The 23,354-nt window shown below is 33.4% G+C and overlaps 1 protein-coding gene across 1 annotated transcript; it reads left to right on the top strand.

Annotated features, from left to right (window-relative positions):
* Positions 1-548: 548 nt before the first annotated feature.
* Positions 549-2,609, top strand: LOC131857860 (receptor-like protein EIX2). Its single transcript, XM_059210631.1, has one exon. It carries the CDS (start codon positions 549-551, stop codon positions 2,607-2,609), a length of 2,061 nt encoding a protein of 686 aa, XP_059066614.1.
* Positions 2,610-23,354: the final 20,745 nt, after the last annotated feature.

The raw sequence follows: 23,354 nt of genomic DNA, 5'->3' as shown, positions 1-23,354 counted from the left end.
GATCATCTCTTTTCATTCAAAGTAAATTTAGTTTGTGCCCCTAATTTATTTATTATTGTTGTATTTTTAAGCTATGTTCTATTTTTTAAGTATATTCTATTTTTGTGTAAGTTGTATGATCTGGTCTATGTTTTCCAGCGATCTCAATTTTATGTGAAAGCTTTTCCTGGTCGATACGAATATTTGTGGAAAGGAAATGCATGAAATTTAAGTCTAATAAAAATCGTCCTCAATGTTGAAAATAATTGAAATGAAAAATATATAATCACAATTTACCTAGTTAATTTTCTATATTGACACGCCATATTCTTGTTTTACACGATACCCATCACATTCAAATTGAAAATATCGCTCAAGGAAATTTGTTAGGCCTTACCTTCACATGACTTTTCCACCCATTGAAAATGACAAAAATATTACGCGGCACTCTTCACACAATAACACTTTATAACCACAGTTAGCGATATATTCATCATTCTTTTCCCATGATTTCTGATCATCTCTTTTCTTTCAAAGTAAAGATAATAAGAATTTTAGTTTCCAAAACAATGGAAGCTATGTTTTCATGTGGCAGAGTTGCATTTGCAATTATAACAATATTATGCTGCTTCACTTCCCCTGCAATTGCATGCCCCTTCCCTGAAAGAAATCTTCTCCTGGATTTCAAGGCAGCCGTTGTAGATGAGTATAACACTCTAACTTCCTGGCACGGATTGAATTGCTGCACGTGGATAGGAGTCAGTTGTAATCTCCGCACAGGCCATGTTTCTCGACTGGATCTGAGTGGATTCAATTTGGAAGGTAACATCAGTTCATCGCTGTTCCAACTTGCACGGTTGGAGCACCTCGATCTCAGTGACAACCTCTTCAAGGGTAAATTCAGTCCTCCCCATTATCGAAAGTTGAAGAGTCTCACTTTTCTTGACTTGTCATTTGCTGGTTATGTAAATTATTCCTCTCTGGATTCTGTATTCGACAATCTCACTAGACTTAATGAGCTGTATCTTTCTTACAATCAGTTAACTGTAAACATTGATTCAACATGGATTCCGCAGTTTAAGCTTTCCGATTTGGCATTAGGCTCTTGCAATTTAGATAGAATTCCATCGTTTCTTGTGACCCAATACGGCTTGGAATATCTAGACCTATCTGCTGACAGTATCCAAACAAATATTCCATCTTGGATATGGAACTTACCCAGCCTTTATAGTTTGAACCTTAGCTGTAATCAATTAACTGGGTCATTGCCATCTAGACAAACCTTACCCAAGTATTTTGAAATTCTAGATTTGCACAATAATAGCCTAGAAGGTTCTCTTCATCTTCCTCTCGCTGGAGCTTATCTGGTAGATCTGTCGATGAATCAGTTTAATGGTTCTATTCCTAGTCCCATCGGTGCGTATCTTGAAAATGCAGTGTTCTTAACCTTGTCCCGGAATAACCTCAGCGGAGCGATTCCAGAGTCTATTTGCACTCCATATTTGCAGGTTCTTGACCTTTCAAAAAATACGCTGAGCAGTGTCATTCCTCCTCATTTAACCAGGATTTGTTCTTCTCTTAGTGTTCTAGATTTGGCAGAGAATCATCTGGAAGGTAAATTGCCAGCAGAGTGGGGCAACATTACAAACATGCATACATTGAAGCTCAATGGTAATCATTTGAGAGGAGTTATTCGCTCATCCATTTCAGAAGGCCGATCTCTGCAAGTATTGGATTTGGGAAATAATGATTTGGAAGGCACCCTTCCCCAGTGGATTGGAAAGCTATCACAGCTGCATGTGTTGGTCTTAAGGTCTAATCATTTTCATGGCCGTATCCCACGCCAGGTAATTGGCCTTCCGAATCTTCAAATTCTGGATCTTTCTGGCAACCACCTTTCAGGAGCTATTCCAAGCAACCTTACAAACCTGCTTGCAATTGTCAATGCATCGCAGAATAATTCAAACCATTTGGAAGACGTTAGTTATACAAATAAAATTACAATTTCCTGGAAAGGCTGGGATGTTGAATTTGTGAAAGTTCTCTTTATTCTTAAATGTATTGATCTTTCAAACAACAACTTATCAGGGAGCATTCCTTCTAAAATGGGATCTCTTCAAGGCTTGATAGCCCTTAACCTTTCAAGGAATCATCTCAGTGGCCGAATCCCAAAAACATTGGGACACATGGAACAACTAGAGTCTCTGGACCTCTCGCTAAACAGGTTGAATGGCAACATTCCCTTAGAACTTGAGTTCCTGAGTTATTTGGAGTTCTTGAATCTATCTTACAACATGCTTGATGGAAAAGTACCCCATGGAGGACAGTTCCTAACTTTTGGGGAGTCGTCCTACTTAGGCAATCTTAAGCTAAGTGGGATTCCATTTACCAATATAAGCGTCTGCAACAACTCTTCTGGCTATCGCAACTGCACAAGTATTGAGAGAATTGGTGAAGCAAAGAATTCAGATGGTGAAATGATAGGATGGGCAGTGGGACTTGGATTGAGTTATGGTATGGGATTCTCTATTGTGATTGGAGTATTGACTTTAAATAAGAGGGTGAGAAAGAGAGCCTTCGATTTTTATGATGTTGTAATATTAGCTATTGATGGGTGTATAAGAGGTTAATAGATGAAAGTAGATACAATTGTATAGAGGGTTTTGTTAGTATAATGACAAAGTTTTCTTTTAGTATATGGCCGCTGCAAATTTATTAGTATGAGGTGTGTTAGAAATTGTTGGTGTTAATGATGACAGAAACATTTCAAGGGGTAATATATGAAATTCAAAATGATTCCTTGGTTTTAGCTTTTCTAGTGTAATGGTGTTTTTTCTTCATCCATGTATATGAAGTTTTTTACTAAGTGTTTTTGTTTTATTAAATAATTTGATGTGTAAAATGTAATTTTAAGGGATGAAATTGTACATTTTATTATTTTAAAAATGATAGTATTTAATTTATTTTTTTGTATTATTTGATTTTTATTTTAAAATTTATTATATTTTATTATAATTTATTTTGATCTCTAACGATTCTTATTAATATATATTTTTTATTTACAAATATGTTATATTATAGGATCATTTTTTTGGACCAAGTAATATAGTTCAACCAAATTTATGTCTATTTCAAAATGTAAGTATCTTGATTTGTGGGTGATCTTTCTACAATATGTTTTTGAGCAATTGAACATCTCCTCCCCTCTGTAGGATGAAGTTCACAAACCCTTATTTAAAGGAAATATCGTAAAGACTAAAATCTTTGCCAAGGAAAAATTAAGATTGACCAAAAATAGAAAAACAAACTAGATTGAGGTAAATAATGAAAAGGAACATGGAAGAAAAGTTTTAAAGTTTCATTTATGAACTTCTTCAAAGTAAATAAAGTTTGAAATAAAGGTAAACATCTATAGAATGATAATCTAGTTTTAGTAATTATAATTATTGATCCAATGCAGAACCAAATAGAGATAATAGGAAAACAAATTAGGGAAAACAATGGAAATAAAAGAATATACGAAAAATATAATATTTATGTGGAAATATATTCTTGAGAAAAAAATAAACACAAGAAGATATGTGCACTGGTCTATATAAATTTCAATAGAGTTTACAATACAATCCTCCGTTCTATATAAACACAAGAAGATATGTGCACTGGTCTATATAAACACAAGAAGATATGTGCACACAGAGCATAAATTCAGGGTCGTAGTAGATAGAGATGGGTAAGCATGGCGGTCCCAGTGCAATCCTCCGTTCTTTATTTTTTTACGTTTCTTGGAATATTCTTGTTATAGCCAAAAATTCATTGCCGAAAATTCAAAGTCATAGTGGAAACGGGCACCTTTGGACAACATTAAAAATATAAAAGTTAAATTGGGGTAATCCTTATGTAATTTAGTAATATAATTTTCTTAAATATAATGAAAATAATTTATTTAAATATTATATAATAATAATATACTTTATACAATATTATAATATAATATCTTAACTTTAATTATTTCTTTTCAATTTAATATTTCTAACAAATACATTTTCACAAATTTTAATTAATTAATGAATTAATAGTCAATTAGTCCTCTTATGTTATTGTTTGATTCAATTATACTTAGACATTTTAGTTCTAAAAAATTAATGACATGCAAGTCAATTTTTATTTATTAAAAATGTAGAAGTAAAAAATCATATTTTGGCCCACTGTTATAGGGAATAGTATTTTTATTTTCTCTATACAATATTTTTTTCAATTTCACATCTAATGCTTACATACTACACTATACAAGTCTAATTTCAATTTTTTAATGTGATTAAATAGGGAAAAGAAGTATAATTTTTGTTGAATTTGGTTCATAATTTCAATTTAGAGTTTGAAACATTCATCAAACTAAAATAACTAATCTTTCAACAATGAAAAAATATTCCAACCAACACCTACCACATTTATTTATCATTGATTCTAAAACTACGTACACCTATCCCTTTATTTAATTATAATACATAATTCAGTTTCAATTATCCATCCTAGCTCAATTATTAGATAATTATTATTATTTATTTGTTTAATCTAGATTTATAGAAATAATGGTTTTTCTTATAATAAAACTAGCTAATGATCTTAATATCCATAAAACGTTTTTAAAAAAATACAATTGATTTTTTTTCTTTCCTAAATGTTAAACTTAATCTAACTTCTCATACATATTGCATAACTCATCATGGGCTTCCTCGACATGCTATTGTTAAAATTAAAGCAAACAACATATATACCCCCCTCTCTCTCTCTCTCTCTCTCTCTCTCTCTCTCTCTCTCTCTCTCTCTCTCTCTCTCTCTCTCTCTCTCTCTCTCTCTCTCTCTCTCTCTCTCTCTCTCTCTCTCTCTCTCTCTCTCTCTCCACACACACACACACACACACATTTATCTATCTCTTTCTCTCTATTTCTCTACCCTTATATATCTCTCCACCTCTTCCTCTCTATTTCTCCCTCTACCCGTCTCTATCTCTATCTATTGTTCTCTGTCTTCCTCTCCCCCTCTATTGCATCTCTACTTTCAACTACTCTAAACTAACCATATTGATGATAGGAACTCGACGCTTTGTGTCTCTTGTTAATATTGTAGAAGATTTGAACTCAATACTATTAGATGCCTACAATATAAACTTTATCATTAAATAAGGTATGATTTGACAAAAAAAATCACTTTTATGAAAATGAACATTTTAATTAGCATGTTATTTATTTTTATTTTTAGGCTTTAATAAGATGAAATATTGGAAATTTTCTTATTCATCTATTATAGGTATTATTTTAACTCACGTATTTAATCATGGAGTTTCTTTCAAAATTAAGAATTTTTTTTTTTGTAAAGACAAAATCTACCAAAATAAAATAGTAGATGGTGTGTGGTGAACAACTCTATTATCTCAATGATAAAGAAAGAAAATGATAAGAAAATAATATTTTACCAGGGTTTAATTTAGTAGTTTTTGAGTCAAATATATTCATTTATATTTTAGGAGTAGTGATTTGAAATAATTTCACTTTATGATTTTTTAATTTTTAATACGATGAAATATTATTTTTCGTTTAATTAATTTATTGTAAGTATTATTTTATTAAAATGTATTTAATCATGCAGTTTTTTTTAAATAAAAGACATCTAATTTATTCTAAAGAGAAAACTTATCAAATCAATTATGAAAAACATAATACAAAATTTCAAGCGATGTTTACAGTGGTGAAGCATTCGATCATTCCTTGCCTATCCAATACTAGTATTACTTTGTCTCAAAATTTAAAATGATATTTAGCATGGTCAAAAATTGAAACTTTGTTATCCATCCATTACTAGCACGACTTTGTATCAAATGCATTTAACCATAGCTTTTTATTCGAAATTAAGTAAACTTAACTTTACTCTAAAGACAAACCTAGTAGATAGTAGATCAAAAATTCATGTAATCCTTATAGGAATGAAACATTGAAACTTTCCTCACCCATCTAGTACTAGTACTACATTGCCTCAAATTTGTATGCGATGTTTGTAAGATTGGAAGCTTTGACAAATTTCTTACCCATCCATTAATATCTAAAATAAAATTTAAGGTGACATTTACATTGGTCAAGAATTTGAAATTTTTAACCTATATACTACTAGAACTACTTTAACTCAAATGAACTTAGTTATGAAGTTCCTTTCAAAATTAAAAAAAACACTTAAAACTTCCTCTAAAGACAAAATTTATTAAACTGTTTAAAAAAATATTTTACATTATTTTAGGTAATGTTTACAATGGTCAAACATTGGAATTTTGGTTACCCATTCATTATTGATACTAATTTGAATCAATTATGTTTAATCATGGATTTTACTTTAAAATAAAGAACACTTTAACGTTTTCTCTATTGACAAAACCTGCCAAAGCAATTAAGAAAATGTAGTACAAAATTTTAGGTGATGTTTAATCGAGATAAGTATTCAAAATTTTGTTACCCTTCCATTAGTAGTAGTGCTTTGACTAAAATGCATTTAATCATGGAGTTAACTTAAAATAAATAATAATTAATTTTCCACTAAACACAATACCTAGAAACCCATTAAAAAAATATACAAACGTTTAGGTGGTAATGTTACCAAAATTTTATCACACTTAAAAAACTTGGTGACCTACAATAGGTCTTATGTATTGCAGAGAAAAGGTACACAATTTTTTTCCAAGTTTACTATCTTTATTAAAAAAAATGTATGCCATAGAAGTATCTTATTTCCAATATGAAATATATGAATCAAGAAAGAAAACATCTGCATGTAATATATCTTTATTTATAAAGAGAAAACTATTCACAAGATCCCACACAAGTTGTGGGAATAGCTGATAAAATATCACATTGATCATAGAAATGCAAACACAAAAGGAATAGAAGAATGTAGGAAGAAGGTAAAGAAAGAACCCATTGTTGCTTGAATAGGTTGATGAATTCTAGAGAAGGGTCTTATGGTCAGCTTCGTAGATCCAATCATCCCGTTGTCCACTCCATGAGATGACCTGAAATAGAGAGAAAGATAATTTTGTTAGAGCTCCGACTTACTCCTACATACATAAACCTACTCCTACTGTGCATGCACCGCTATATGAGATTCAGAATAGAGAAGATCAATGTAGAAAAGATGTAATGAGAAAACAACAAGTATCATGTTTTATCTAACTTGTTTGTTCCATGTGCAGATACAGGTTTCCATTTAATAAATACCAAGTATGTGGGTTAAAATGGGCTTTGGAAGGGGTTGAGCTCAACATACATGTCACTACTCACAAAATATTTACAAGGTTGATGGTAATCCCAACAAACAAGAGATATATAGGTTGGATTCCTAGAACTTTGACCATTAAATATACTTGGCTTTTCTTTATTGCTTCCAACATTTTACCTTTGGATCTTTTTTGAAATACAAAGTGCTAATTGAAACATTGAATGATTTGAATGAACCATTTTTTTAAATAATATTATATTACCTCATTACAAGTATGTAATTCTATTAGATTTAAAAAATAATGGATGAAATAGATGATATTTTGTCTATAATAATTGAGCCTAGGTTAACTATTTTAGAATTCTACAAATTATTGAGTGAATTAAAAGTGCTCTACAAATATTATATCAACTTACAACTACCCTTTGTATGGATTCTTTCTTTTATAGAGCTCTTATTGTCATGATGCTAGATGCAACCTAACTCTACAATCACAAAGTCACAATCTAGACTTGGTAAACTTCCCAACTATGATACCGCTTAGATTATTGATATTTCAATTAATGATTTCTTCATCTTTTTAATTTTTTAAATCCGTGCATGTAAAAAAATTTAAGAATCATCACCTATTTACATCAATTGATTAATCTTATTTATTTCTCAATAATATATTTCATTAAAAATCAGTATACTATTATTGTAATATAAAATGTTATTAATATATTTATTTTATAATCATCTCTAAATACAAAGTTCACTTAACACATACCAATCAATTGTTATATTTAGAAGAAACACAACCACTAGTTGTCACAACAAAACTAAACTATCCTTTCAAAATTAGAAAGTTCATTGTGTGATGCATTTGTCTTTCCATTGTTCAAGATGGAAAAAGACATGTCGATCTAAGCATGAATGCAAATTGAATGTTCAATTGCATATTCCGAACATTTTCTAGGCAACGAATTATAAGTATTCATGATCAAACCAAATGTTGTGTGCATTTCTAGTCATTGCCGACCATTGTTCCCACTAAATAAAATGAAAGTCACATAAAAAAATTTATTGACTAAATTTCTTTTAGAGGGACTCTTCCCAACAAATAAAAGTCACATAATTGACTTAGAGAATGTGATAAACTAGAATTGTATTAAATAGATATTTTGTGAGCTTACACAACAATGAACAAACTTCTAAATTATAATAAAACATTTTAAATTTTTTATTAAAAATTATTCATCAAAGATATATATATTTAGTTGAAAAATATTATATATTTGAAGAATATAAATTAATGGTGATAAAATTAATCTAATTTCTAAGATAATAATTTTATTATAATGTTATTTTGATTTTGTACATTAATTAAAGTACATATAGAAAAATAGTTAGCTATAATTATAATTATTTTTAAAATTTGCTTATAAAATATTATGCTAAAATCATGTAATTTCAGGAACAACGTTTTTAAAAAGTTTTCTTTAGTAAAAGTATATTATTCATGTTAATCACTTTTCATTAAAAGCACTCAATAAATATTCTTAAATATTCTTGATCTTTTTGTTTACCTATATCAAGATATGAGAATGTGTTATGTGGTATAATTTGAACAATTCTTTTCGAGGAAAATATAAATTTTCAATGTGAAGACTAAAATACAAAGTTAATTAAAATTTTAAAAATCCATAAAAATATTCAACTCCCTTGCATTCATCATATATAGTTTCTCTCGTTAGAAATAAGAAAATGTCCATACAATAAGTTTAATCTATATATAAATTATACAATGATGTACTAAATGTGATGCTAGAATATATTATGTAATTAAGGGATTCTCTAGAATTTATAATTCATTCTCATGTTTATGCATTCATTTTAGATTATATACATATAATACCTATTTCATTCTTAAAAGTTGCACAATATATACTAATCTATTAATCTTCCTACTATACTCTTTAGTTCTCACTTATATGCTTCCTACACTTTAATAAATAGATCTTCGAGTTTATGATTCCTTGGTTGCATATATTCACTCAAACCAGTTTTACACATTATATGGTACATTTTTTTTTACATTATAGAACTAGAAAGCTGCTAGATATGGTTTGAACTAGTTTGCTAGAAAGGATTCCTAATTTTTTTTAAGAAGGTGGGTATTCTTAGACAATAATTACCCCATATTTGCCTTTTTGGAAGGTATGTATCCCTAATGAGGATCCCTTCTCTTTGTTTCAAACTGCATATCCTTGATAAAGATCCCTTTACCCTTATTTGAATACGTATATTTCATTTGTGATGGTTCCTTCCTTTCTTAGAGTTGTGTACATCATTCATAAGGATATGTTACTCACTTGGATGCATGCATCATTATTGTGGATCTCTTCTTCATGTTGAAGGTGTGTTTTCTTGATATGGATCTCTCTCTTATCCTTGAGGTATTAGTATAAAAATATGCTAACATATAAAGGGGAGTATATTACCTCCTTTTTGTGTATTATTTTCTTTGGTGTGCCCCATAAGTGGTGGCATTGTGTTGCATAACACCCCCTAAGGTGTGATCATCAAATCTATCTCTTACAGTTTTTGTGGTATATGACTTCTCTTGATCATCTACTATAGTGTGATCCATTTTTACATTCCCTAAGGTTTTGATTGTATATGATTCAACCAATATAACATAAATTTCTAGCCAATGACATCCATTTCATATGACTCATCATGATCATCTAGTACGACATGGCCTGCTATTTTGATCTCTATTATTGTTTACATTCCTTAAAGAATTTATTATATAGTAGAGTGTGTCTTTCTATTTTCTTTTTTTGTTCTTGTTTATGTTTCTTAAGGAATTGGTCACCTAATATAGTGTGGCTTGCTAGTTGTGATTGTTTAGCATAGCAATATATGGATCACCCAACATAACACAACTTGTTGGATAGTGGAATCCATACCGTATACATTTCATTGCAAGAAGTTGAGTCCACATAAAGTTCCTAAAGTGGATGTTATTTTTCTTGATTTTTAAAATTTCTCACAATTGATCTTAAAAATTGAAATACTTAAAGATTGAAACACTTCACCTAGTTGGTGTTGCTCAATTCCACCAACTCACTAGGCCTAGTTGCACTCTAGACCTCCAAGTACTTCTGAATCTCTTCTAGGGATTGATTCTTTACAATTCTAATGTGTTTTCTTCAGGTGTTTTGGTTATGAACCCTATCAATTCAGAGTGCTTCTCAGGTGCTCAATTCTGGCCTCTTGGCTTCAACTTGTCAAAATGACCTCCTATTGTTGTGGGATGATGAAAATGTGTGGAGGTGTATTATAACATGTTTTGAATTCATTTAGGATCCATTAGTGGTTTGGAATCATTAGGTTTCTTACCGCTTTCAAAATCTTGCCTAGAAAAGGGCTATAAGGAATGAGCCCCACTTTGGCCTCCAAATCCGGTTTTCTACGGCTTGAAGGAAAACAATGCAAAAGACCCTCAAATAAATTTGGATTTTATTCAAAGATACACCTAACCCTAAAGGATTTTTGTGGTTTTGGCCCCTTGTTTCACCGTATAATGTACTAACCCCAAAATGAGGGCTCTGAAGGGTTTACTAGGCCTTTAACTGGTAGTGAATGAACAAGTTGGGGTTTTGGCATCAAATGGATTTTTAAAAGCTCCTCCCTTAATGAAAAACTCTATCCCAACTCCATGGAACCCTCCAAACTCTAAAATGGTGATTTGGCACACACCCCTGCAATTAGCACTTCATTTTCACCTTGTTTCCTCTTGCCGAGTTGCTCCTCGACTCACCTAGAACAAGGTGACACTCATACTTCAACTCTTCTCCAGAACTTGAACCTAAATATTTAAAATTTAAAGCTGGTTGCCTACAATTTCCCAACTAGATGTGATGGCAGCACATGTGGAACTCATGGGGCAACCATATTTACAAGAAAACTGCTATATACAAGCCAAAACTAGCTGCTTGCAAACTTAAGCAAGAAAACACCAATGAACAGTATTTATAAAACTCTAAATTGAACCAAAAGCACAAAAACATACAAGAGTAACTCAATCCATTGCTGGATCAATGGCTTCAATTCATATTCAATTGCAAAATGAGTGAAATCAAGCCAAAATCGTGTCAACAAGACTGAAAATGAGTAGTTTCAGTTGTTGAACTTACATCACACACTTCTCTAACCTTGGTAAATGTGAAAGAGCGGGTATTTACAGATTTCCCACATGTGGAGTCCTCCTAGGGTGTTGGAAAATCCCTAACTTCACTGCTAACCAATTCAGGACAAAAGTTGTCATGACAACTTTCAAAAGTTGTCATGACAACTTTTTGCAACTTTGTAATTTTTGCACTTTTGGTCTCTCCAACCTATAAGACCTATTCCAAGTCAACACATATGAATTTTTAAACATGTCTAAGCCCTATTTAACCCTCCCTAATTCCTATATCAATTTTTGACACTTTTGACCATCAAGAAGGTCAACCACGTACTCAAACCCACTATTTACATAAAAATGCAAACCTAAGAAAAATTAACTCAACCTAGGCCTAAATTGAAACAAAATACTAACTCTTGGACCCTCCTGGAGTCCTTATTCACTACTGACTTCTCTTGGGTCAGTACAAGCCAAAATTGTGAAAAATAATTTGCCTAAGTCCTAGGTGCTCCTGCACCATTCTCCCAAACAAAAGAAGATCATGTCACCTCTTTGGAAATCAGATTCTGATCAATCCCAAGATTCTTAAACTCTATCTCAATCACCCATGTAGCTTCAACATCATACATACCCTACCATTTGATGAGGTGCTCCCAATAGGCTTGATGCCTTGTCTTCTTAGCAATCCTTGAACTCAACACCTTCTTGGCCTGTGGATTTGGTTTGGCTGGTAATTGAAGGTGGTTCACATCATCTAATACCTCTGAGTGACTACAATATGAACCTTGAATCAGTGCCTTATAGGCAATTAAGTCTGCTATGTTTTAAATTAGTGACAATCCTATGTCACTAGGTAGATCTACCTTGTATGCATTTTCTCCATACTTTGCTAGAATGGTACATGGACCTATCTTTCTCATTTTTAAATTGTTAGGAACTCCTTGTTTTAGCCTTTCTTTTTTAAGGTGCACCATGACAAGATCTCCCACTTGAAATTGTAGATTTTTCCTCCTTTCATCAACTTTTTGCTTGAGTTTTCTTATGTTCTCCTTCAATGCTTGCTTGAGGTTGCTTGTTTTCTCCTTCAATGCTTGCTTGACTGATTCATGTACTTCCTTTATTGATTAAGCAAAGTCTTTTGCATATCCATTTCTTGCTGCTACACTACCTAAGTCTCTCAACTCCAAAATTCCTCTTGGGTGCACTCCATAGACCACCTCAAAAGGGCTCTTGCCGGTAGTCCTATTCATGGTATCATTGTATGCATATTCAGCTTGTGAGAGTACTTGATCCCATGTCTGACCATATTCCTTAGTAAGGCACCTTAATAAGTTTTCCAAGCTCCTATTCACCACTTCGGTCTGCCCATCTGTTTGAGGATGATAGGCTAATCCAAACGAGAGGTTGGTGCCAAAATTTTGCCAAAGTGTCTTCCAAAAATTACTCATGAACTTTGAGTCTCTATCTGAAACAATTCTCATGGGTAAACCATGTATCCTCACTACCTCTTTGAAGAACAATTGAGCTATTTGGCATGCATCATGAGTAGTCTTGCAAGGCACAAAGTGAGCCATTTTGCTAAATCTCTCCACAATGACATAAATGTTGTCATATACCTGTTTTGTCCTTGGTAAAAATACTACAAAGTCCATACTAATGCATTCCCAAGGTCTATTTGGTATAGGAAGAGGTTGGTATAAAATGGCATTTGTAGAAGTACTTTTGGCCTTTTGGCAAACTATGCAAGTCTCCATATACTTCTTCACATCTTGACTCATCCTTGGCCAATAGTAGTACCTCTGAACCAACTCTTGAGTCTTATTGACTCCAAAATATCCACTAAGGATGCCATTATGCTTCTCTTGTATGAGATTTTCCCTCATTGAGCCTCTAGATGCACAAAACTGCCCACCTCTAAACAATAGTACATTTTGCAAAGCAAAATCAGAATAGTCACTATGGAAGTGGTTTTGATACTCCTTACACACCTTGTAGGCATTTGAGAAGTCTTCATCCTCTAGATATAAGCCTCTAAAACTATCAACACCTATGCTTCTCAATTGGATCTCTTGGACTGTCAAAAGTCTGCTACTCAATACATCAACTACCCAGTTTAACTGCCCTTTCTTGTGCTTAATGGTGAATGTATAGGCCTGCATATACTCCACCTATCTCATATGCTTATGACTGAGTTTATCTTGTGATTTTAGGAAACTCAATGCTTGGTTGTTTGTATAGACTACAAATTCCTTAGGGAGGAGATAGTGTCTCCACTTTCTCAAAGCCTGCACTAAAGCATACAACTCAAGATCATAAGAGGAGTATTTCTTCTTGGAATCACTTAGCTTCTCACTATGGAAAGCTACTGGTCTTTTTTATTGTCTTAGGACAACACCTACTGCAACATTGCTTGCATCAAATTCTACAATGAAAAGTTTCTCAAAACTAGGCAACACTAGCACCGGGGTTGAGTAGCTATCTTCCCCTTCAAGGTTTCAAAACCTTTGTTGGCTTCCTCATTCCCCTGAAATTTTTCCTTCATTCCATCTCTAATGGTGTCTAACATTGGTGCACATATAGCATTAAATTTCCTAATGAACTTCCTATAGTATTGAGCTAGTCCATTGAAGCTTCTCACCTCTATTGCTGATTTAGGAGTGGGCCAATTTACTCTGGATTCAACCTTGTTTGGATCCATCTTGAGGTTTCCTTGACACAATACAAACCCAAGGTAAACCAACTCCTGCTTGACAAACTCACACTTATCCAAGTTCATGGTTTGCTTTTCATCATACAATCTTTGTAATGCATCTTGCAAATGAGTAATATGATCTGCCCTATCCTTACTAAAAATGAGAATTTCATCTAGATATACCACCACAAATTTACCTATGAAATCCTTCATCACCTCATGAAGGTGCTTGGATCATTGGATAATCCAAATGGCATTACAAGCCACTCATAAAGTCCCTCTGTTTTCTTGAATGTTGTTTTCCACTCATCACCCTCTTTAATCCTAATTTGGTGATATGCACTTTTAAGGTCACTCTTGGTAAAGCACTTAGATTCCCCTAAACAATCCATGAGGTCTTCTATTCTAGGAATAGGGAACCTATATCTGATGGTGATCCTATTTATGGCTCTATAATCAGTACACAACCTCCAAGTACTACCTTTCTTTGGGGCTAACACAGTAAGGACAACACAAGGGCTAATGCTTTTCCTAATTAGGCCTTGGTCTAAGAGCTCTTGGATTTGCTTGGCAATCTCAACTTCTTGTTGGGAAGTCATCTTATAAGTTGCCTTGTTAAGTAAGGATGCTCTGGGAATGAAGTCTATTTGATGGCTTATGGCTCTTTTAGGAGGTAATGTGGCTGGTTGTCCATCACTTACTATGCCTTTTTGAATTTCTTCAACAAATCTTTCACCTCTTTTGGCAAATCTAACTGTTCTTTCTTGTCTTGCTCTTTAGGGTTCATCACTACTGCAAATCCTACACCTTCACCTTCCTCAAGTGTCTTCAAAAACTATTTTTCACTTACCAAAAGAACATTAGGACCTACTGCCCTTTTCTCACCTTCCTCAAGGATAAAGTGAATCTTGAATGTGACTCCATCTTTCTTGAATGAGTATGCATTCTTGGCTCCATCATGGATAGCTTGTCTATCAAATTGCCATGGTATTCCTAATAGGAGATGACATGCATCCATGGGTAGGACATCACATAATACCTTGTCCTTATACCTTCCAATGGTAAAATCCACCCATGCTTGCTCATTGACTAGAACATGTTGCACTTTTTTTAACCAAGTGACTCTACAAGGATTGTTGTGAGGTATCCTTTGCAATTTGAGTTTACTCACTGCCTCTTCTAATACAATATTGTCTGTAGACCCTGAATCAATGATCACTTTGCACACTTTGTCCATAATCTTGCATTTGATTCTAAATAAGGACTTTCTTTGGCTAGGCTCTTCTCTAATCAGTTCTTTGATGAAAGTTCTCCTTATCATCAAGTTGTCACCTACTTTTGACTCTAAGGCAACCTTTGAGGTCTTGCTCCTTGAAGACTCTTCTTGAAGATAGTTCACTCTTATTTCACTACCTTGTGATGATGATCCCTTCTTTGGACACCTATATGTTGGATGGCCAAGTTGGTCACAATGGTAACACTTCATTGTTGCAAAATATGAGGAACCTCTACCTTGACCACTGCATCTTCCCCTAGAACCGCTATTTGATCCCCTTCCTCTATTGAATCCTCCTCTACTAGTGCCACTCTCTTGCTGCTCTGTGAGTTTGGACTCACCTTGTGTTCTTTGTTCAGTACTTCTTCCTCCAAAGCCTCCCCTATGGCCTCTATTGCTGCTTGAGTCATGTTTTCTTTTCAGTTTTTCCTCCACCTTAAGGGCAAGTTGAAAGGTTTGATGGACTATTTTTGGGCTCATTAGGCTGATTTCTTCTTGCATGTTCCACCGTAGACCATTTAGGTACCTAGCAACCTTGAGACTCTCTTCTTCCACCACATGAGATCTAAGGCTAAGTTTGTGAAACTCCTCCATGTAGCTACTAACATCAAGGTCATTTTGTCTTAAATTCTTTCTCTTCCTATGAATTTGCACTTCATAGTCATCAGGGAGGTAGACTTCTTTAATTTTTACTAGCATCCCTTTCCAAGAAGAGATGGGTGCTTCATCCATTTTCTTCCTCTCATCTTGTAAAAATTGCCACCATGTGAGAGCAACTCCTCTCATCCTCTACTTGTCTACCATGAATCTCTGGGCTTTAGTTATACCTTCACATTCAAAGTGGTTCTCCATACCTTATATCCATTCTAGGACCACTTTTGCCTCCATCTTACCAGTGAACAATGGCAATCCTTCTAGTGATTTAGCACTCAAGGCTTTCATCACCTTCAGGAAAGGTTCTTGCTCTAGGATAGGATTTGGTTCAGGCACTTTGTCTATCTCTAACACTTCTTTACCCTTCCCTTCTACTCCTTCAACCTTTACCAACACTTCATCAGCCTTAGTTTCAATTGCACCAGGCTTACTCTCCAATTCAATCAATTTCTCTTTCAGGAGTCTATTCTCTTCCTCCTAATCATCCACTTTCCTTGCCAACTCTGCATTGGTCACCATGGTTTTATCTCTTACAGATTCCACTAAGGACATCAACACTTTTCGCTCAAATCTTATAGTCTTTGATACCAATTTGATTAGCTTTACCAAGCCTACTCAACACTTCACATAGTTGGTGTTGCTCAATTCCACCAACTCACCAGGCCTAATTTCACTCTATACCTCCAATTCCTTCTCAATATCTTCTAGGGCTTGATTCTTGACCATTCTAAGGTGTTTTCTTTGGGTGTTTTGGTTAGGAACCCTATCAATTCACAATGCTTCTTAGGTGCTCAATTCTGGCCTCTTGGCTTCAACTTGTCAAACTGACCTCCTGCTATTGTGGGATGATGCAGAGGTGTGCAGGTATCTTCTAACATTTTTTGAATGTATTTAGGGTCCATTAGTGGTTTGTAATCATTAGGTTTCTTACCGATTTCAAAATCTTGCCTAGAAAAGGGCTACAAGGAATGAGCCCCAATTAGGCCTCCAAATCCGATTTTCTAGGGCTTGAAGGAAAATGATGCAAAAGACCCCAAAATAAGTTTGGATTTTCTTCAAAGATACACCTAACACTAAAGTATTTTTTTGGTTTTGGCCCCTGGTTTCACCGTACAATGTACTAACCCAAAAATGAGGGTTTTGAAGGGTTTACTAGGCCTTTAACGAGCAGTGAATGAACAAGTTGTGGTTTTGGCATAAAATTGCTTTTTGAAATCTCCTCCTTGCATGGAAAACTCTATCCAAACTCCATGGACCCCTCCAAACTCTGAAATGGTGATTTGGCACACATCCCTGCACTTAGCAGTTCATTTTCACCTTATTTCCTCTAGCCTGGTTGCTCGTGGACTCACCTAGAACAAGGTGACAGTCATACTTAAACTCTTCTCTATAACTTGAACCTACATATGTATAATTTATAGGTGGTTTCCTATCATGTCCCAACTATCCATGATTTTAGCATGTGTGGAACTCATGGGGCAACCATATTTACAAGAAAACTGCTATATACAAGCCAAAACTGGCTGCTTGCAAACTTAAGCAAGAAAACACCAATGAATAGTATTTAAAAAACTCTAAATTGAACCAAAAACAAAATAACACATAAGAGTAACTTAATCCATTTTTGAATCAATGGATTGAATCCATATTCAGTTGCAAAATGAGTGAAATCAAACCAAAATGTTGTCAACAAGACTGAAAATGAGTAGTTTCAGTTGTTGAAATTACATCACACACTTCTCTAACCTTGGTAAAAATGAAAGAGATGGTATTCAGAGCTTTCCCACATGTGGAGTCCTCCTAGGGCATTGAACAAACCCTAACTCCACCACTAACCAATTCAGGACAAAAGTTGTCATGACAACTTTTTGTAACTTTGTGATTTTTGCACTTTTGGTCTCTCCAACCTATAAGACATATTCCAATTAATCACATATGACTTTTGAAACATTTCTATGACCTATTTAACCCTCCCTAATTCCTATAGAAATTTTTGACACTTTTGACCATCAAGAAGGTCAACCACCTACTCAAACCCACTATTTACACAAAAATGCAAACCTAAGAAGAATGAACTCAACCTAGGCCTACACTGACACAAACTACTAACTCTTGGACCCTCAAATGTAAATAATACAAAATTTATTAAATAAATTAAAAATATGATTTTTATAAAAATAATAATTGAAAAATAGAAAAAAAAATTCCAAAAATCCAAAATAAACTACATATTTGAAATCTACACAGCATAATCTATAATGTGTTTTAATTTCATCAAACAGTTATGATAAATAAGGCTATAGATATATGTTGAAAGTTAGTATTTTCCATTGTTATTGACATGTCCTTGTACTCGTAGGTCCAAGGCCAAGGGTTGGGCTCACCATGCCTATTTGTCGAGCTGAAACCTAATGCAAAGTGCGAGTTGGAATTTCAAACTTTAAATAATGGGTACCCATTATTTAAATGTAATGGGTACTCATTATTTAAGGTGTGAAAATGAGTTTGTAGGAATTAATAAAAAATACTTTAAAATAATGGGTACCTTTTAAAAATATAAATATATATTTAAGATAACATTACTTGTTTTTTAAATAATGGTTACCTACTATTTAAAAAATGGGCAATCATTATTGAATTTTAGTCTCAGGCTCTAAAGCATAATAGGTACCCATTTCTAGTGGTATCTTTCCCAATGCACAAACTTCCCCAAAATTGTGCTCATCTTCTTGCACTTGTCCATATATGAATCACCAAACATAACACAACTTATTAGCTAGGTAAATTCATGTAGCTTGGAATGTCTGTGGACCCCCAACACAACGCACTTGTTGATTTGCAAACCATGGAATATCATCTTAGTTGTGTATGCTTTTGTCTCTTTCTAAAAGTCCACGTGTCTTTACAATAGCATTTTGGGAATGATACTTAATATTTCGCACAAATTTTTAATTGAGGTCTCTTCACCTAGTTGAATTGGAACCTTTGTTTGTCTTATTACTACTATCCCTTTTTGTGTTCTTTTCTTTTTCTTTGTTTTCTTTGTGTTTTTGCAAAAAAGAATTATTACCATTTTATGCTTTGTGTTCCTTTTGTGTCCTTAGTAAGTGTATCCTTCTTTGAGTATTCTTGTGTAGGTTAAAAAGATCCTAGGCTCTAGAGCTTGCAAATCCCTCAACTTAGTGTTATCCTATCCCTAGAGTGCCTTGCTCTCAACTACTATATTTCTTTACTATGAGTATGAGCATAAGATCATACTTTCACTAAAGTAGGGGCTAAATATTGCGTCATAAATTGTTTACATTAAAAAATTTAAAGTTTATCTAGTACCTACTTTAGTGAGGTTTCTATTAGATCATTTTAAAACCATTTGTGCTCTATCCTATCCTATAATTTTACTGATAAGCCTATAACTTAATCATCATCAAATATAAAATGGGAGACTAGGTCCTATGTTTAGGATCCTGACATTTTAATTTTCCCCTTTTGAAGGTTCCTTTTTAAGTGGACCTATTCCTTAATGCTCTAGTCCCTCTAAAAGAAGCTCAAATTTTATTATTGCAAGTGTCCACCTTTATTATTAGTGATTTGGTCTAAGAATTATTTGCATTTGATCATTATTTTCTAATCTATATTTAAAATAACCTTGTAATCCCTATATAAAGGACATCTTCAATCATTCATAAGGCCCTAAGGTAGATAAGACTATCTAATAATCATATTACAATATAATCAAATATAGAGCTATAAATATATAAAGAAGTAGACTACAAGAATTTTATATTCAAGTATGGATTCATATTTGTCATTTATTTTCATTCTTTTATTGCACTATTATTTGCAGGACTTCCAAAAGAGAATCACATTACTAAAGGGAATCATGCCATTTCAATATTTCACCATTGATTTAGCCTCTATCTTTGCAAGGGCATGCACTCTATCACTCATCATAGTTGTTGTGGAGGTGGGAACACAAACATAGGGTTTGAATTAGGCAACCCTTATACAACACAACCATTTTCCCCTTTTATGTGTGTGTAGGTTCAAATCTAATAGTGAGAGAGCTATAGAAGAGCACAGTAAATAGTGATAGACTATGATGGATGTTGAATAGATGGAATACTAGGGTTCCTAACACCCTTTTTTCTCTATAATGACCCATTTTTTTAAGAGATAAATGTGTAGATCCTCCTAATCGCATTTTTAGTCATCTTCCACAACCTTCATCACTTTTAGACTAGGGCACACAGAGCTTATATCCTATATAGTTAGCTTCATATTTTGGATCATAGTTCCTCTATGTATTCTCATCTCATATCTATCTTGTTGTTCATGCTTTTCATCCTATATCTACTCTATACAATTAAATTTAATCATTTTGTCATTTTTAGTCTAGATTATATACACAGACATCACTATCTCATTCTTTTTCAGTTAAAGAACATAATCTCAACACATAGCTCTCTTGTTTAGGCCAATAAATAAGGCCTATTTATGTTCCAATGTTACAAAAGGACCTTGAGATCTTTTTAGCTTAGAGGTTTTAAATCCCATTGTTTCAAAAATATTACTAAAATACCAAGTCCTCCTCCTAATGTTGAATATACAATAACCATTATAAGAATGTTACAACATAAATATTTTATCCATCTACCCATTATTAAAAAAAACTTTTGATTTGGAGTTTAAAAAATGTGCAACAATAGTACTCTAATAAACTACAAGATGATATCTTTTGCGTTCCAATTTAATTAGTACTAGCAAAATTGATTCCCACAAGTAAGGTTTTTACCTAAATCTATGTAAACAACATACACCCCTATGACCTATAACATTCTCTTCACCTTTGATATCTAAAATTGTGGTGTCTATAGAGAATAGTGAGAGTTTATCATGGAGGGATTATTCTTCTTAGTCAAACCCCTAAAGTGAATTTAATGGTTTGAATAAGGATGAAATACTTGTTATGAAATTTTGCATGCTCAACACTTGGAGCTTTTATGAATTGTGAAGGTTGCATAAGAAAAGACACGAATTGCTTTCCCCCATGCACGAGTCAAAAGAATTTATGGTTGCAGGAAGGAACATTCACAGACAATGACATAATGTATTGAGATAGAGTACAATTTTTGTTTTCTAGAGTCTGGGGGTATCTAGTGTTTTCTTGAAAATAGGCACAGTTTATCTATATCTATTGTTTTGTGGGTTGCAAGTCCATTGACTCTAGGATGAACTACTTACAATATTGTTGCCATCGTTGAATATAGTTTACTCTATTGTTGCAAGATCAATTTGGACATCAGAGATAGTGTCTCTATGTTGTTGTTTTGTTGTTGGTTGTTGTTTCAGATATTGCTTTTCTCAATTCTTATTCTTAAACCGAATAAAAAATAATTATAATTTAAGCTAACACAATAAATTGTATATTAACAAGAAATTAATTATAGATTAATTAATTGTGATAGTAATTGAAATGTGAGTATTTTGCAGTTAACATATGTTTTATGATCAAAGTTGATGTTGGCAAGTTTTGACACTTATCAAATTAGATGTTGGTAGTTTTGATTATAAATTAAAAAAATAATCTTACAATATGCTAGTATGTTCTAATTTTATTCATATAATCCTATGAGAATGTGATAGTAATGTTGTATTGATTTTCTTAAGTAGATTTTTAGTATGAATTAGTTTGGATCAATATTAATTGATTAGATGACTAAAAACAACCTAAGGTTTACCTTTCCATGCAACACCATAATGTGCAAATTACATTTCCCGTGCTTATCTCAACAACTAACAACTTGTTGGAAGGAAGTAAGATAAGTTTGGGGCAATTTGTTAACGGGTTCAAAATAACAACTATAATTATAAATTAGATTATCTCCATCAGTTAAAACGATGGACGTCAAGACATAGATTATACACAAATTAATTCCAATTATTTAAAATTCAAATAAAATTAAATTCAATGATACCATGGTGAATTCCCATAGTTGTCAGGAATACGAAAGGTAATTGATTTAAGCATTCATTGATGAATCCTTACAAAGTAGTGGACTGTTCAGCACGTGTTGAGGACGTTTTCGAGTCAAGTCAAAGCTTACAAAATTGAACTCCCTGATGATACTTCCATTTCACCTATATTTAATGTGTCTGATCTAATAGTGTATAGGAGTCCTACTGCAGGTGAATCTGTTCAGAAAAACTTGAAGAATGGATAAAGCACTTACCACCTAAGGATCTGCCTAAGATGAAATGCATTTTGGATAGCAGGGAGGTCAAGAAAACAAGGCACAAGACCTATTTTGAGCACTTAGTTAAATGGCAGGGCCTTCCTGACTTATAAGATACATGGATGCTGGAGGAAGATATCAAAAAGTAGGGTGCTGATTTCAAGCAATTGGTCTCTAAGAGGACTTGAGACAAATTTCACCCAGGGAGTATGGTGCAGGAGCACCTACCTATGAAGACATGAACCAAGAACAAGATTATTTATTAGCCTAGAATGAATGTAATAAGACCACATGGGTCCTTTTTTTGTATTAAGTATCATAGAACAATTACAAACTTATTACAATTACCAGCTCCTTTCGAGCAAGCTTATTACAAATACTAGCTCCTTTCGAGCACAAATACAAGCTCCTTTCAAACACCAAACTAGAAACAACAATTGGAAGACCAAGGGTCACAACCTAGAAATCCAGTTTAAACAATGTGACAAATACAACCAATGGAAGACCAAGAGTCACAACTTAGAATTCCACAAAGATGTCCCTCTTGGGAGTTGAACTTGGGTCTCCACATTGAGAAATCAATGCTTTAAACAACTAAGCTCAACCCCCTAGACCCTATGGGTCCCTTTTGTAATTAAATGTCCTAGGAGTGCGACAAGTTTGTCCATGTTTGGGTCAAATTGTCATCTAGGGTCTAGTACAGCAAATTGAGTCAATAAGGGTCACAATGGTCTAAATTGAGGGATCATGTGACCAAAAGTCTATTTGAGTCATTTTTGATATTTTAGAATCAAATCTAATCATTTTGGGAGACTATGATAGTCTAGAGCCTAAGTTGATTGAATTATGCAAAAGTTGTCATATTGTCAATTTGTTATCATGACAATTTTGCACTTTTTGTAAGTCATGATTTTCCAATGGTCGGTCAGTTTGAAAAATAGTTGGAGGAGGTTGTGGTTATTTGGGGAACATCTTCAAAGGTACCAAACACCAAAGAATGTATGTTGGCTGAGTTGGTTGATTTGGAAAGAAATTGAAGCATCAAGAACTATTGGAAACTCGGAAAAACTGTCTATTTTTTGTTGA

The sequence above is a fragment of the Cryptomeria japonica genome, chromosome 8, assembly GCF_030272615.1.
Source record: "Cryptomeria japonica chromosome 8, Sugi_1.0, whole genome shotgun sequence".
NCBI lineage: Eukaryota > Viridiplantae > Streptophyta > Pinopsida > Cupressales > Cupressaceae > Cryptomeria > Cryptomeria japonica.
This window is presented reverse-complemented; position numbering and strand designations above follow the sequence as displayed.